This window comes from Aphelocoma coerulescens, chromosome 4A, assembly GCF_041296385.1.
Source record: "Aphelocoma coerulescens isolate FSJ_1873_10779 chromosome 4A, UR_Acoe_1.0, whole genome shotgun sequence".
NCBI lineage: Eukaryota > Metazoa > Chordata > Aves > Passeriformes > Corvidae > Aphelocoma > Aphelocoma coerulescens.
This window is the reverse complement of record NC_091018.1, coordinates 9,153,397-9,166,960: the sequence shown is the minus strand read 5'-3', so window position 1 is coordinate 9,166,960 and position 13,564 is coordinate 9,153,397. Positions and strand designations below refer to the sequence as shown.

At 45.4% G+C, this 13,564-nt stretch overlaps 1 protein-coding gene across 13 annotated transcripts in view; it reads right to left on the bottom strand.

The window, feature by feature from the left end:
- The window catches only part of PLS3 (plastin 3), a 50,237-nt gene that overhangs the window by 17,264 nt on the left and 19,409 nt on the right, over nt 1–13,564 (bottom strand). For 12 of the 13 annotated variants that reach the window (XM_069015212.1, XM_069015209.1, XM_069015219.1 and 9 more), the window contains one exon: nt 3,220–3,306. In XM_069015212.1, coding sequence (XP_068871313.1) covers nt 3,220–3,286 — 67 coding nt within the window. In that variant the 5' untranslated portion in view covers nt 3,287–3,306. Of the gene's footprint in view, nt 1–3,219; nt 3,307–12,909; nt 13,098–13,564 lie in introns of those variants that run through there. The other variant, XM_069015216.1, reaches the window with a different exon arrangement.

The window sequence follows — 13,564 nt, the reverse complement described above, 5'->3', positions numbered from 1 at the left end:
GGCTGTCAAAATAGAAGCTATCCCAAATGAAATTGTTCGGCGGCCTGCCCAGAATTACTAATGGAAGAAAGCAAAATTGTTTTAACAGACAAGCTACAGCCTGGATTCATTATAGCCTGCCTGATGGAAAGGAAACTACAGCACATCTGAAGTTTCCTATTTCTACTGAAAGATGTATGCATGCCCGCATGCTAAACCTGAGAAAGGTCACGGCAGCAACACACAGCACTGGCCTCTGCCATATGCAGGTGGTGCAGCAAAGCTGCAATGAATCCCAAAAGCTGCTTCAAGCTCTGCCTCAGCTTCCTCCTGAGGACAAGTACTTAAAATAGCTTAAATAACAGGATGCAAGAGGGGAAAGTAACCCACACATTTCCTTTTAAGGACATATGCTCAGCAGGACACACTAACAGGATCACAGATCCCTATTTGCCCTAAGCCAACGTTTCAGAGCATTGTTTTACCACCTTGCAGCGCTGAACAAAGTGTTCAGCTGAGTTATGATTTTTGAGTATGTCATGTTTCCAGAAAAGATGCTTATCTCTGTTATCTTGGAAGGAATGAGAAGGAAGACAAATAAAGAGAGCAAGTTTGCAGATTTTGTTCTGCCACACCTCCCCTCTGAAGTGCCACTGTTTGGCCAAGTACACATTAACAGGCACCTGTTCCACAGAACAAATTCAGAGATCCAATGAGATCTGGAGCAATCTGCTCTTCTCCCACTAACCTGTGGGTCACTTAAAGCCTATTCAGCTCCAATGCCACACTTAACGACTGTTTTCAGACATTACCAAAGCTTCTTTTCCCCACTGCTCTTTACCAGTTGGATCAGTTCCAAGACAAATAACCGCCTGTAGGATGGTGGGAGCTGCTTGTCTGTGCTGTAGCTGACTTTAGTGATAACCTTAAACAGTGGTTTCTCACCTGTGGATTGTTTTAATAAGCAGTAGGATGTCTACGGGACTCATGCCTTTTGCTGGCTGTCAGAAAACAGCACACCAGCTGCATAAGAGAGAGGAAATACCTTCAAGTGGCGTGGAAGGCAAGTGGTGATAGAGTACATAGTAATACACCTCACTGCCTTCCAGCATCCCCAGATGTCTCAGTCCAGTCCAGCTGTATACAGGAAAGCTGGTCAAACACATACCTTTAAAGTCCCATCAACCTACACATCCAGAGCAGCAACTTACCCCATGCTGGAGTTAAAGCAGGTCTTCAGGAAGCCCAACCAGCCATGCATCAGAGCAGGGCACATCTTGGTGAGCAGAAATCACCCTATGAAATGTTTCCTTCTCCCCACATCTCCTTCATGACATCCTAGAAGCCAACCAGCTGAGTTTTGCTATAACCATGCTTCTCAGCTGCGTTACGAATCTTCCAAGTAGCTGGGAGACGATAAACAGGCTTCATTTTATATAGCTGTCTTAGTCCAACTTCTGTTCACATTCACTAGAGATGCTATTAGAAGTTCACAGTGAAAGTCAGCCACCCAGCCAGTGACCAGTTCTATATCCCAGGGCAAACATGGCTCCTTTAGGCAAGAATAAAGGGAATGAGAGCATCAAAGACACTCCTGACAGGTGTGTCCCGCATGCTTGTGGGCTCTACCATGCCTAAAGCACACAAAAAGGCAGTTGAAAAGAACTAGCAGATCCTATCTCATTTGTGGGTATGTCCAGGATAATTAGCTCATTTCTCATTAATATCTAAGTTCTGACACTGCCTTTATAATTTAAAACCAAACAGGGACCCACCTCCTGGGCAGGGTGAGCTGGTTTCCTAAAACAAACCAGGATTTGACCTGCCTTTCTCCATGTTTCCAGCACAAAGGCAGACAGCCAACCTAATCTCAATAATTTCCCCCACACTAATGACAACAAGCCACCACATTCCAGAGAGGTTAATAATTTTAAATGCATCCAAGGACAGAACAGGCTGCCTGCATCCTGGCCTTATTGAGATCCGCACTCAGTGGCACATTAGACAGAGAGGCACATTAGGCAGAGAGAAACACTATGCTTCCTCCCAAGGAACATCTCCCTCTGTGGCAACTCACTTCTACCTGCTGCAAAAGTCTTGAGAAGAGCGAGAGGAGAGGGAACTCTTTAAAATGCAACTTGCTTCAAGTTCCAACAGGGGATACTGCTCCACAAGAATCAGCTGCCTCTGAAATTCACATTTCTCTCTGCAGACTGGAAATTCTGAGCAAGTGAGAGTTTTCACAGTCTCCCTGCCCTAGAGGGTGGTAACACCCAATACAGATAAGAGGCAACTGTGATTTTGTATATATAGCCAGTGCTCAAGTGATGCCCATGTCCAGTTAGGAAAACAAAATGCTGGCTCTCACCACTTGTGCAACTAGATCCTGGCCAGTGCCAGTCCTGGGTGTGGTTCCCCAGCTGCACACACTGACCTCAGTCCCCACGGCTACACTCCCATCCCACCCCTCCATGCTAGTTCTCTGATCCTTCAGTAAGCCATATCAGGAAACTAAACTAACAGAAAACAATTTTTTCCATTATGTCAATTTTTTGCCCATTTCAGTTTCCTGAAGCAGCCTGCCAGAGGCTTCTGCAATGCCAGCACAGGCAGAAAGGTGGGAGGCAGGCGGAGCAGCTGGGGCTCTGCAGTCCCTGGAGCACGACAGGGTGAGGGAGGTGAGCAGAGATGGAGCCACCAGAGGGCAATGGAGGTGTGCTAAGCACAAGGTATTGATCGTCACCACAAGTCGCTCCATGATGGCCAGGTAAACAAATTCAGTTTTGCTTACAAGCCCCAAAATGCACCTGCACAAACCAAAAATGCAGCACCTACACTGACCATCCACGTGGCTCAGCCAATCTGCCAAACCAACACCACCAGAACCAAGCACTGTGCAAGCCCTGAAGTGCTGCCAAAGCAATGCAATACCTGTTTGGATATTTCTTCTGCCATCAGGAAGCAACAAAGCCCACCCTGGAGCAACAGCACAAGGCTGTCTGCCAGTGCTCCCTGATAGCCTGATAGCCAGGCAGCTCGTGTCCCTGCCTTTGTGATCCTTGGCCACAGTGACAAGCCAGAAGCAACAAGGCTGCCAAGGGACTCCTTCGCACAGAGACAATCACGAGAGCAGCAGAATACCCACATCCTGCTGGCACTGCTGCTCATCACAGGGGTGGGATAAATCCAATTCAAATGTGCAGCAGACAGGAGCAAGGTGACCTCCTCACTATGACTTACCAACTTTAGCAAAAGCCTCCTTGAGTTCCTCCAGCTCATCTTTGGAGATTTGCATGGTGTTGGCCATCTCATGGATTTAGGAAGTACCTAAAGAGAGAAAAAGAACACTGTGTGAAACCAGGCTGCATTCAACAACATGCAGTTTCAAACAGCAGCATAGCAACAACCAGTACCAGTGTCACCACAGTTACCAGAACCACATTTATCTTTCCACTAAGAAAACAGATGTGTCAGAGATGGGAAATACAAGATGGAAATACAAATGCTCTTTAACAAGTCAAAAAGCCTATTAGCCTTGTTAATATTTAGCTTTGTATATTATTTTACAACTATGCTGTTCTGCACATATTAAGGTACCTGCTGTCAGTGTATTCTGTAGGTCAGAAAAGCTCCAGAGATTTTCCACAACTTTGAACAAAATCAGAATCCAGAGTTAAAATATTAATGCAAGAAATACTGAATGCTCTGCTTGCCCATCTGTCCCAAGTGCACACAGCTACCAAACCCAAATAAAAAAGATTCTGAACAGTACATGAAGAATGTCTTTCGGCACAAAGTAGTATACCTGGTACTGCTTGCAAAAAGGAAATAGTTTGCTTTTCTGCAAGAAAGCTGTTTGAATCAACACTTGCTTGTTTCCCCAGAGTCACATGCCCAAAAAACTCCAAGGAACAGACTGTTTGCATGGCCACTGATTCCCTGAATGGCAGGAACATCATGAGCAAGCACAGAACAGCAGGCATGAGAAACACTGAAACCCTGAGTACGCAGAAACTCCACTTGGATCAGATCTGCTTGGTGTTTAAGAAACAGAGAGGATGAAGCACTGAGTTCCTCCACCCATCTGCCATCATCCTCCTTTCCAAGCACTGATTAGGTGCCACCCAGCCCAGCCTGGACAGGAGGTATCACCACAGGGATGGGAGAAAGCTAGACACCTACACACATCCCCTTCCCAGACATTTGTGACAGGGCATCAGATGCCCTGGTGGCACTCTGGCTGACACGACCATGAGAGAGCAGCAATGGATGCAATAATGCTTACAGGGCAAGCCCATGTGTGAACAGAAACACAGGCACTGATAAGCACATTCTAACACCACTGCAAGCTGTAGCTTAGGGTCTGTAGAAATGGGGATTTAGGCAGTCTTGGTGCAACTTCAAATGAGATTTGCATCCCAAGATTTTCCAGCTCCCACTTTGTTCACTACAATCCTTGAAGCTGAGAAATAAAAGGTTCCTCCTCTGCCTATGGGAACAGACACAGCTGCCTCCTCCCTTTGTAAGCAAAAGGATGAGGAGTGGATTGAGGTTTACAGACTGTCAGAAGGCAGGATCCTGAACGGGCTGGCTCTGGCTTGAGGCTCAAGCAACAAGACTCAGTTTAACAAATGCCTGTGCTCTGATTAGCAACCCCCTTTTGTCTGAGGCTTCCAGCTGCCTTCACAAGCACTCAAGAATACAAGTTTGCTTGTAGCCGTAAATAGTCATTTTCTGTAACACTTCACTCAGTCTGGAAAGAATGAAGTTGTTAGAGATGAGAGCAATGGGCAGGTGTGGCAGCCTGGGAAAGCAGCTCAGACAGGTGCTCGCAGCAGAGAAAGTCAACAAGAAGTTTCATCACTGCAGAGACATGAAGGAAAGCACTTCAGACTCCACCTCCCAGCATTCGCAGGCACAACAAGATGTTGAACAGTCAGTAAAAGCCACCAACAGCAAGACAACAAACTTCATCATTGGGCTCAAGTTGAAAAAATGGGGCAGGGGGAGGAATCACAGCAAAGGTGCATCAGACTGACAGAAGTAAAAAAATAAACTTTTATAAAAGTAAACTTCTTTACTGTTTCACAGATTACAAGTTAGGCTAGCTGACCAAGGCAGTGGTACTATGCAGGTCCCTGCAAGATGCGGGAATGCTATGTGCAGCACTGACTGTCTTGCTTGACATCCAGTCTGGGATCTAGCTCCATTCCTGGAGCAGCTCCTTCCCTGTAGCACTCCCATGGGTGCCTCAGCCGACCCTCAGTGCCACCTGGCTATTTCCAGGGGATAAAGGAGTTGCTTAGCAAGAAAATCAGCTCTGGGCAAGCTTGTTGTACGATACAGGAGATGGATTTCAAAACTGGCAAAAACACTCGGGGAACGCTACCAAGAACAGAGACAGATTTGGCTATGCAGGCAGGTTGCATAAGCTGCCAGGCAGGAGAGACTGAGCTACAGACTGAAAATTTAGCCAAAGCTCCTCCACAAGTTCTACCTTCTTCCTAATTCTCATTTGCACCAATTCATTTTCTAACCATGAGGATTTCCCTTAAAAAGGTATTTCCCAAAGCATCACTATCTAACCACTTAATCGGAATTTAATTTGCTGCTATCTCTAACATCTTTAACACCAAAAGAAGCAGCAAACACCACCATAAGCTGAGAGCTTTTAAAAATACTGCTCTGTTAAACTTTATCAGGGAGATATGCTCTGGATATGCCCTGCAGTTGTTTGTATGGGTCTTGACTTAAAAAAAAATTTTCCTTCCAGTCCCTAGACTGTTCAGCTCAGTCCATAAAACAGGTTTCCCTCTCAGTTTTTATAATACCACTTCTTCCTTCTGTTTCTCTGCTTGAGAGGAAGGAGGGAGAATTCAAACCAACAGAGAAAAAGCAGACACCTGACCTTGTCAGTGCTGTCTGGGAAGGGGAAAGGATGTTAAAACAGTCTATGCAAAGGTTAGTGGGCCACAAAGTTAAGCTCCCAAAGCAATTGTACAGAGCTTTTCTGCAATGAAGAGGTATTACACCATCATTGGCACACTGGGCTGGGAGACAGGGGAGCTTTTCTTTTTTTTGTTGTGTGGGAGTTTTTATGTTTGTTTGCTTTTAGTAGCTGAGTCTAGAGCACTCAGAATCATGTTTTTCATTCAGTTGCATTTTTAAACAAGAGGCTTTGTCTTGTGGGACATAAAAGGCCCTTTTATCACACTGGCACAGGGATCACACATCAGCTGCCTCACTCCAAGCCCTGTGGGGACACACCACGCTGCTCATGCTTGACCATGTCACACTCACTCCTGCTGCAAGAAAGACTCCACCAGGGTATGACAGCCAGGGAACGGCTCACATTTAAACAACCATTTTAGAGGGACGAAAAGAGAACAACAGCAGAGTTTTAGTCTGGTGGCTGACAGCCCATTAGTAAATGCACAGATAAACAAAGTGTACAAGGAAGCAATCCCTGCTCCAGATCCCTCATCCTGTCTTCATCCCTCACCCCACAGAAGAAAAGCAAGGGCAGCTCTGTAATACATGGATGCACAAAGGCACCTATGTAGAAGAGCATGGCTGGCAGACAGTGCAGCCTGTTCCTCTGAAGACTTTACCTGTGATACAGATCAGAGCTGCTTTAAGTACATGTCAGGTTTTGGAATATCAACTCCTTCCCGGAGACAGGCTGTATAAAGTTCCTGTGCAAACAAATTTTACAGGTTCTAAACACACTGCAGTCACTGAACCAGAGTTAGTTTATTTGCAGAACTGCAATAGGGGCAGGTCAAGAAAAGCTGTCCCAGAGTGTGTTTTGACAGCTGTGAGCCACCTGGGGACAGGCCACTGCAGGGGCTGTCACTGGAGGGATGTCTCTGCTGAGGCACTCAGCACTTCCAGCACAAGTGCCAGAAGCTAACCAGGATATTTGGGTGGATTAACTGCGCAGACAGCAACTTAGAAACACTCAAGCACAGAGAAAAATGTTCTCAAGACTCTTCTCCAAGAGGGGAAGCCCTGGAAGCTGCATCCTACACAGAGGATTGGTAGAAAACTGATGAAGGGGGAATATCTGTACGTCTTGAAAATTGGCAGATTAATTCAAATTTGAAAGCACATAACAACCAAATATTTCCTCACAGCCACTTGAACATTTCCAACAGAAACAGAGCTGGAATTTGCTGCTGATCCAAATGGAAGAATTTACTTTCTTAGCAGCTCTGTGTTACTCTGAAAACTGAGTGCTTCATCCCTTCCAGGCCTGCCTTACTTTAATATCTCTACAATGACTGATTAACAATATCAACTTGTTTACTCAAACAGGCCAATGCAGAGACACATTAAAGTGTCAACAAAAAGCTATTAATGTGTCCTATTTAAAAAAAAAATCCAACACAACAAGTAAGCTAGACCTAGTCCGGAGCAGTGACTCATTCCGTATGTATTCCCCATTTCCGAGGAACCTGTGGTTTTGCTCTCTTCTCATGACAAAAGCTCCTGACATCAGAAAGCAAGTCAGTTAAGCATTAGCTAATTAAAAATACTCAAACTCCACATATCTGTGACCACTAACCCAACACATATCTTTAGGAATAAGCAATGGGACAGCCAGGCACTCAGTCCCCTCACAACCCACAGCAAGTGCCAGAGCCCTCAGGCTTGGGCACTGACGCAGCTGCCTGGCCAGTTTGGAGGAAACCCAGTGATTCAGCTGACATAGGATCCAGCCCTCAGGCTTCCTGTGGCTCACTTAATCCTCCTTTTCCTCCCTGTTTTGCAGGCAGGGCTGGTCCCTGCCAACACCTGCATTGAAGAGTAGGGTGGCTGCGTGCACTCCCCTCTTCATCCTCCCCAGCCCCTTCTGAAAGGGGCCAGCAGCATTGTGACCATCCCAAAAGGGCTCTGCAAGCTCCAGAGATGCTGCAACAGCCCAGAGCAACCACCCTCAGGATAGCGAGCGAAGAGTCACTGGCAAGGGATATAAGAGTACGTTTTCTTTGCATCCCTTCCCAGGTGACTAAGAAGCTGCAGAGGATGCTGCAGAGATCTCTTGACACTGCAGGAACCCTCCTCCACAGGCACAGGCCTATGCTCATACTGCTTTTGGAAATGTTTGCAGGCAGGAGAGGGCACAAATACACCCACTCCCATCTCCATCATCAGCTCTGATAGCTGCTTTTACTGGTCCAGTCCAAGCAAAGCCTTTGAGTTTTTACAGACAATTTTGCCAAACCTGATGGTGACAGGAGGACATGGAAGTTTATGGTGACAGACTTGGTCTGATGAGTCCCCTGAGGTAAATAGTTTCCAATGCTTTGGAGGGAGACAGGAAAGTTTAGGGACTGATGGCCTGTAAATTAAAACCTATCCATAAAATCCATCCTCTCCTGCTCATAATCAGTTTGTGTTCTCATCAAATGTTCATCACAGTGTTTTGCTCATCAAATTCCTACAAGACAGCACCCACACCTTGCATGTGGTTATTAGCAAACACCAAGCTGACGGAAGCACATAATCTTTTAACTGGCAATTACCTTCCAGACAGCCACTGGTCAGAGGCACTGGCTGAAACCAGACCTTCACCACACTTTGGTGATAGATGTCATCCTGGTAAGAGCAGTGATTAGGAGATGCTACCCCAACCAGAGAGGTTGCACCATGTTGGTGTCTAACCCCTTAGCATCAGCATGATGCTGCTGCTGCAGATTCTGAAATCAATTTGGTATTGCTCTTTGCACAATCGTGGTTCTTGTGCACACAAACACTGGTGTTCCTATCCACTCAGGGAGATGTTTCCCCTGCCTCAGGAAGAAAGGGGTACACAATACTTTGAGCAGGTATTGCTTTGTGGTGCCAGATTTGGCTGAGTAGTGTCTCTCATCTGTGGATCTCCCCTTCAGTGAAGTTCTCCCAGCCCCACACACAATAGGCTCAACCAAAATGAATCTAGAGCTCTGCTCTCAAGGTCTGCAATGCTTTGACTATTGAACACCACTGTACTCTAACACCTGCAAAGCCATTACCCAAATCCAGCTTTATTTCAATCTTAATCCAGCTTCTCTTGGTCATGCAAAGCACCAAAAAGTTCACCTCAACAGGCCAAGGCCAACTACATAAATTCAGTTTTAATTCTGAATTATTTTAAGCTTGCCTGGCTATTTGAATTGACCACCTTACACGACCCAGTTCTCCAGCTCCCTCAAGCTACTGCCCTTACACACAGTATACTCTTTGACTGATCCATGCTGGCTGTGTAGCCTACCAATTGCATCACACGGAAAGGACACAGGACCGCAGATAGGGATTCCCACTGACAGGCACCCTTCACATCACTTCATCCCAATTCCATATTGAGATTACCTCCAGCTGCTGTTTCTGAAGCACCTCTAAACCAGCAAAAGTCCCATCAGCAGGTTCTGCTTTATATTCTTTCAGACTCCTGAAACTGTCATGCTGGGAGAGGCAAGTTCCCTGCTATGCTTATGTTCACTTGGGAGTGGACTGTGAAACTTTGCTCCAGTTGTTGCACAACTCACCACTGCTGCAGGGAAAAAATCTGCCAAATCCATCAGGAGCAGACACACATGCTGGAGTTAGTCACTGCTCTTAGCTTGCCAGAGGTTCTCTCCAGATCTGGAGGCATGTCTCAGTGGGGTATTCACCTCTGGACAAGTATGTTCCTCCAGCAAATCCAGGTTAGAAGCTCAATTTCTCCTAGCTAGACCTGCATGGAGTGATGCCAGGTATTTTTCTAAGCAGCACCTGGGTAGATGCCCAGCAGAGATCTGGGCTGCAGAGAAGGCAGGGCCACTCCAACAGTATGGGAACAAATGCAGCAATTTAGTATTCCTATGCCTTCTGCTCAGACTTTAACCATTACCCCAACATCCACTGACAGCCTGGACAACCTGATCCTTCCCCTTTTGCATGCTGGCCAAAGTGTTTTCTCTCCCTTCATGACAGAACCAGATTCACTAGCTTCAATCATCTTAAATCCTTAGTAAAAACAACTGCTGACCCATCAGCCAATTTACATGCCTTTGACAGTCCTGCACAGCCAAGGAAGCTCTTTTGGGTGCAGTGAGGCCTGGATAATGATCAGAACCCTGACACAGAACTGAGCTGTAGCCAGCATCCAGAGAAAACCCAAAATCAGCATCAAACCTGCCCACAGCATCAAATAGGAATCAGCCCCTTGATAAAAGCCCAGGAGAGCTACGTCCTCCGGGGCAGCATCCAGAATACTGAAAGCTCAGGATATGAACAGAAATTCACAGGGATTCAAGTACACAAACCCTCTGTCTCACAGATAGAGAAAAGAGACAGAGAACAAGCAGCTGAGGATGCTTTGCCACATGATACCAAATTGCCCAGAGGCTGGAGGGAAGCACAAGTCAGAAGAACACAAATGCTTCCATTCCAATTGCCCATGGAAGGGAAAAATAAAGCTTCCCCAGTCCTCAATGAAATTTCCGCCAATACATCACCATCCTCTGAGCCAGAGCTACCTCTGATGCACATTATGGGGTGATATGCAACCCTGGAACAGAGTGGATGGATGCTTGGTTACTCTCATGTCCCAGCATCTACAAGAAGAAGGCTGAACCAACAGAACATAAAACTGTTTTGGGACTCAAATGGAAGGGAGAAGCACTAAAAGCTTTCTGCAGACCTTACACTCTTTGAAGGCTCCTGTCATGGAAGACCAGGGCCAAGTGGATTGGATGGATGGTCACAGAGGAGACCAACTGCACTCACACACCCCCATCATGCTGCAGGCTCACAGCTACAGCACACAGACCTTGCTCAAAATCTATTACACATATCTACAGAGTACTTATCATCTACAGGGCACAGTAGAGAACAGATAAAATACTGCTCAAGGCACCAATGAACCTTAAAATCTTCTTTGAGAAATACTCCTACTAAGTGTTGCATTTTGACACACCTTCAGTTTTAGTAGAGCAGCTACTCCAAGGTTAAAAAACATTTGAAATAATAACCCACTAGATTGGTTTAACTAACTTTTGAAATAGTTTGTTCATATCAGTGGAAACAGAACAGCAATATTCTCATTACCTAGCTAGCACAACATGGAACAGGTGATTCTTTCAAGACTTCTCAGGAAAGGAAGAGCTGAACGCTCATCTGCCTGGAACTCACAAAAGCAAATAACACTCAAAGATTATTTAAACTTAAGTGCAAGAAGGTAAAAGAGAGGGGGGCTGAGGTCAGGTGTCAGCTAATGGACTGAAACTCAGAAGGCTTCATTTAAATTCCTGGCTCAGGCACAGAAAAGTCATGCAAGCCTCTCAGGAAATTCTTACGTTGATAGTAATTCTTATTCTTGCATAGTTCCCTAAAAAAAGAGCAGAATTAACACTTCCTTCTGCTTATTCTGTACCTTAACCATAAACACCTTCAAGAAAGTACTTATCTCTTACCATCCACTGAAAAAACTCAGCATCCCTCATTTTATGAGGAGACTCTCAGAGCAACAGCGTAAAAGACAGTGGGCTCCCTGCCAGCATAATCAAGGAGGAATGAGGTTCACAAGGCTGAATCAGTGCAAACTTTCTTCCCCAGAAGCGACTGGGACCTGCTTGCTGAGACCTGCAGGTTACCCTCAACGTGCTTTAAGCGTATGTCTCTTCATTTCCAAATATTCAGCCCCAAAGGAGCCCAGTTCCTTACAAGGTGAGCTGCAGACCTGAGCCTGCACCCTGGTTCAGGAGCAGCTGAAGCAAAGCCCACACAGCCCAGAACCCTCTCCATACCCCAGTACCTCCAGCTCTGCTCCCAGGTAGCACCTTTGGCAGGTAAAGGGAGTGATATCCAGTGTGCCACGATAAAGCAAGAAGCATTACTCAGTCTGTTAAACTTCCCTCCCACCCGGGGTGGGGGGAATCAACCAGATCCCTAAATTAAATCACAGTACAGTCACTGCTTATTCAACACCAGCAAACAAGCTCCTGCAAGCCAAACAGCCGGCATGACGGTGCTGATTCCTGGCAAGCTGGACAATAGGGAGTTTCAGCTATTAAATTTGGGAGGGTGGGTTCTGTGCAACCTTTTAGAAGGTACAGCTGTGGTCAAGCAGTTTGCAAACTATTTTATCAGTTGAAGGTAAATAGAGCTGTCCAGAAAGAGCACAGCCAAGACTGAAATTCTGGCTGCTCAGATGATAAGCACTCAGAGAAATGTGTCAATTATGTTTTCTTAAATAAGAAACAAAACACTAGAAACTACAAACCATACCCTACATGTTGTAATTATGTTTCTAAAGTGTCTTAAACCAGAGGAATTTCAGTAACAGATCTCTAACTTGAAAAAGCTACTGATAAAAGAAAAACCCTTTTCCATTCTTCCCCTGCTATCTGTAATCTTGTTTAGAAAGCCCTTGTGAAAAAGGGAAAGAAGTCAAAATAATTTGTTTCAGAGCAAGAAAGCAACATTAGACTGCAATAAATCAGTGTCACTGCATAGCTGTCCTAGTGGCTCATGAAGTAGGAGGAACTCTGTAAATTCACCACTTATTTACTGTAGAATGGATGGTGTTGATCCCATCTACTCTTAGCAAAATCAGAAACATTAATCTCAAAAATTAATGTGAAATGGCTAGAAGTGAAGGAAAGCTGCTGGCTTTGCCTCCCAGGAGGTTGCAATGACAGTGAAATCACATTTAGTCTAACTGCAGGGTGTTCCCCATGCTTCTCTATAATTTAACTTAATATGGGGAGGAGCAATGGGCAGCCAAAGGCAGCAGTCACCAGTTCAGGATCAGGCAAGCTCTCTACTTCATGAGTCCTGGATTTTGGATAAGCATTAATAACCTCTGCAAAATGCACTCTAATCAGCATGTTTCAAAGTCAGGTAAATGCATCCAGCATCAAGGTTAGGAAAATGCATCCAGAACTCCTGGAACCGAGCACTAACTTCTTGTTAGGTCCCTTCAAGCTGCTTTGTCTCCTCTTCCTCCTTCTCCCTCCGTTTCACAGCTCAGCCAGTGCTCAATACCCCTAGGACAGATGTTGTGGTTAACGAGACATATGCACTGTAAACAGCATGCAACCTCATCACTACTTTGAATTTCAGGAGGGTGTGAGAGTCCTCCAGCTGTAGAAATCATTCTTTAGAGACAGATGCTTTGTAGAATAAATGCAGGGTAAAATATCTCTTCTCAGCCCTTTGGCTAAGAGCCAGTATATTATCTGTTCAACAAAACAACTAAGCAAAACCTCAGAGCAATACCTGCAGTACAAACAAAATTAGGTACATGAAGAAGCTATACTAGAAGTGTTCTATCAGTTTGCAGACAAGTTGAGTTTTCAGCACAAAAATTCAGCACTTCAGTTCAATCTCAAAAGTACTGGTATGCAAGTGCTTTAAACTAGTAGCAACTACTAAAGTATTTAGAGAGAGTCTACATTGGCTTCCAGCATCAGGTATAGCCAGAAACCACAGCAAGCAAGATAAACTCCTCTGTTAGTTAGAACACTAAATCCTGCCAGCCTGTAATGCCTCATGCCATTCCAGCTGGAATAGCAAGGCAGCATTCAGAGCCCAACCTCTCCAGGTGAAAGACGCCAAA